Source organism: Choristoneura fumiferana, chromosome 7 (genome assembly GCF_025370935.1).
Source record: "Choristoneura fumiferana chromosome 7, NRCan_CFum_1, whole genome shotgun sequence".
Lineage (NCBI taxonomy): Eukaryota > Metazoa > Arthropoda > Insecta > Lepidoptera > Tortricidae > Choristoneura > Choristoneura fumiferana.
Window position 1 is genome coordinate 9,210,653 of NC_133478.1, and position 3,617 is coordinate 9,214,269.

Below are 3,617 nucleotides of genomic sequence, written 5' to 3' on the forward strand. Positions count from 1 at the left end.
ATGTAAAGTATGCAATGTTATAATTTTTGCCGAGGACTGGGTCTGTTACTTAAATAACTATTATTTAAATGACAATTTTAAAAGTAACTTACCTATTTTTTCGTCTTACTTACAGTTTGTGTCCTTGCATTAATCAGAAATAATAGTTTTAGGCGTTTCAACTTCCGAAAATAACAGATTTAAAAACAAAAAAGTAAACTAAGACTCAGAAACTTGAACTTGATCTCTCAGTGATTTCATGCTTTCTTCATTTAGTTGTCGTATTATCTGAGCCAAGGTGATGGTCACGTGACCACACGAAATAGTCGATACCTATTTACAATAGTTTGATTTTGTGACATTGACTCACGCACCCATATAAATGTCACTACATGTTCGCTGCGAACACGTCAGTTGTACTCATACAATGGTAAAATGCATCAAAATTTACTGCATCACGCTGCACTTTTGATGCAATAAGTTACTTTTTTTTTTTTGGATTTTGCTTGAGAGCATATCCATAATTACTATTCTCAAAAAATCCTCTAAGAAAACATGTCCGTGGAAGCTATCGGGGTGTCCGTAGGTTTGTATGGAAGAGCAACCCCCTTAAGTGAGCTCCAAATTAACAATTGTGGAACATATCATTCATTTCAAGCTTTTAAAATTAAATGCTCCTGCTATCTCATTCATCATGTCTTATGTCATACATACTCCCTAGGAAAAAGGGCGGGAAATCTCGAACTGAGCGCGCGTGTTTTTTCTAGCTCTTCATTTTTTATATTAATTAGTGGTCAGCGTAGTGTAAATACGGTGTATATTTTTAATTATTTATTGTAAATACCTTTATTTGTGTACATTTCTTCTTTTTTGGTAAGTTTTTTAATATATTTCGATGGAGGAGCCCGATGACCCTGGGGGCGGTGTCCCCCAGGTTCATCACACCGTAACTATTAGTTCAATTAATAAACCAGAACCAGATAACGGTATGGATACTGACCATACAGATAGTTCCGTAACATCGGATAAAAATAGAAAACGAGTTTGCCCGTCAAGGAAAATATGCCGCCATTGCAATAAAAAAAGGCGCAGAAATAAAAATAAAAATCCGGACTATATTTTGACTGAAAATGATTGTAATTGCACTAATGATTCTGTAAACAAAGTTGATATTCAACCAATACCTACAACAACTATTAACAACTCTACCACAAATATGAACTCTCCATCTCCACCTCAGCCCACAGACACATTCAGAAAAGTTTATGTAAATACTGATTGCTCACCATTTGTAGTGCATGTACAAAGAATGCAAGATGCACCGAATGACGGTACCTCTATTCATCCCATTTCCTTTGGAAATTTCTTAAAGAAAAAGTCATTTAAGAACATCATTAATGGTAGTGTGAAAAGAATTGGGAGGAATAGAGTCACATTGTCATTTTCTCATCTTGACGATGCTAACAAATTTTTGAATGATAAAACCCTCACTGATAATAAATATAAAGCTTTTATCCCATCCTTCAGTGTAATGAGAATGGGAATAGTTAAGGGTGTTCCGGCTGAGTGGTCCCTAGAGGAGATCCTGTTGAACGTTTCTGTACCTTTAGGTACAGGAAAAGTAATTAAAGCAAGAAGACTGAATTACAAAACAATAGTAGATGGTTCAGCAGTTTGGAAACCATCCCAAACAGTGGTGTTAACATTTGATGGTCAAGTTTTGCCTAAAAGAATATTCATCTGTTATAATGCTCTACCCGTAGATCTGTACATATTTCCAACAATCCAATGTTACAATTGTTGCCGATATGGTCACACAAAAACACAATGCCGATCCAAACCATGCTGCTACAAGTGTGGCCAGGGTCACTCTGGGTCTACATGTGATGTTGAGGAGGACTGTGTTTCTTGCTTTTTATGTACTGGACACCATTTTGCAATAAGTAAACAGTGTCCAGAATTTGAAAGACAAAAAAATATTAAATTATCTATGGCACAAAGTTGTTTGTCTTACGCTGAGGCATCAAAGCTGCATCATCCAGTCAGCAAACCTTATGCAGATGTTCTATTATCTCCTCCACCACATCAAATTAATCAGTCTCAAATTAAACAGCCCAATCATCAGACTAACACACCAACATCATCATATTCATACAAAAAAACAGTTTTTCTCAAGCCTCGAGATAAACCTAAATATCAAAAAGGTTATGATAAAAGTGCTCATAATGATCTCATTAAAGAATATGATATGCCTTCTACATCTGGCAATGGTACTGCCATTCAGAAAGAAAAACCCAACAACAACCAACCCTCCATTAGTGAGCTCATCCTTGAGCTTATCAAATTACTATCTTCTTCAAACATAATACCGAACAACGTTGCAGATATAATTAGTTTTATTTCAAATATTATAAATGTCAATAATGGCCAACAGCAGCCACATTCTGCAGTGGAACTGTCGCAGCATAAAGAATAAAAAATCAGATTTACTATATTTAATAAATAAACTAAATCCTTTTCTTATAGCATTAAGTGAAACATGGCTCAGAGCAGACTCATGTTTCAAAATTCCTGGCTATGCATGCCTCCGTGAAGATAGGTCAGACGGACATGGCGGTGTAGCTATTCTTGTAAAAAATTCATTTCATTTTACATATCATCCAATACCATCCCATAGCAGCAATTTCTCTATAATTGCTGCAATTGTAAATAATATCTGTATAGTTTCATTGTATATTCCTCATCCATCATTAGTTATACTTAGGGAAATAAAATCCATCTTAGTTTCACTTCCTTCTCCTCTTGTCATCCTAGGAGATTTTAATTGTCATCATCAAGCATGGGGATGTAGCGATTCAAGTGACTTTGGTGATGAAATTTTAGACATTGTTGATTCTCTTAATCTCTGCATACTGAACACTGGTGCACCCACACGCCAAACAGCTCCACATGAAAATACAAGTGCTATTGATTTATCAATAAGTAGTTCCTCAATCGCCAGTACATTGTCTTGGGATGTACTTCCATGTACCTATGGCAGTGACCATTTTCCAGTGATAGTTTCATTCCCTTTCAAAAATAAACCGTTCTTAAAAAGGACTTCTATGTTAAAGCATGTAATAATTAAAAATAAATGGGATGATTTTAAAAAACAATTGGACGATAAATTCAGTATCTTGCCAGATTTAAGACATCCTAGCCAAATTATAGAATCCTCCAATGCATTTGCCAAATTACTGACTGAAGCAGCAACTGAAGTTTTCCCAGTTAAAAAATCTTCTGGTGCTAGGATTCCCTGTCCACCATGGTGGGATTCTGAATGCAGTACAGCTGTAAAAAGGCGAAAAGAAATGGAGTTAAGATATAGGGCTAACATGAACGAGGAAAACTACAACGATTTAGTGACCATAATAAAAGAAACTAAAAGCTTTTGAAGAAAAAGAAAGTAGATAGCTGGAGAAATTTTTGCGCTTCCCTATCTCCTAATACACACACCTCTGAAATCTGGAGGAAAATAAGGATGTTTAGAGGGGCTTTTGTTGATAACACTGCAACTAAAATAGAGCCTTCAGTAGTTGAAAAATTCTTAGATAAACTCGCTCCTCCATTTGTCACAACAATCCCATTGAAAATAGAGT

The 3,617-nt window shown here is 35.6% G+C and overlaps 1 protein-coding gene across 1 annotated transcript; it reads left to right on the forward strand.

Moving 5' to 3' along the window:
* Positions 1–706: 706 nt before the first annotated feature.
* Positions 707–3,309, forward strand: LOC141429659 (uncharacterized). Its single transcript, XM_074090085.1, has one exon. The coding sequence runs from the start codon at positions 875–877 to the stop codon at positions 2,453–2,455; it is 1,581 nt and encodes a 526-aa protein (XP_073946186.1). The 5' UTR covers positions 707–874; the 3' UTR covers positions 2,456–3,309.
* Positions 3,310–3,617: the final 308 nt, after the last annotated feature.

Excerpts from the sequence above, each read along its gene's own strand:
- LOC141429659 (XM_074090085.1), top strand. The coding sequence starts at position 875 with ATGGAGGAGCCCGATGACCCTGGGGGCGGTGTCCCCCAGGTTCATCAC.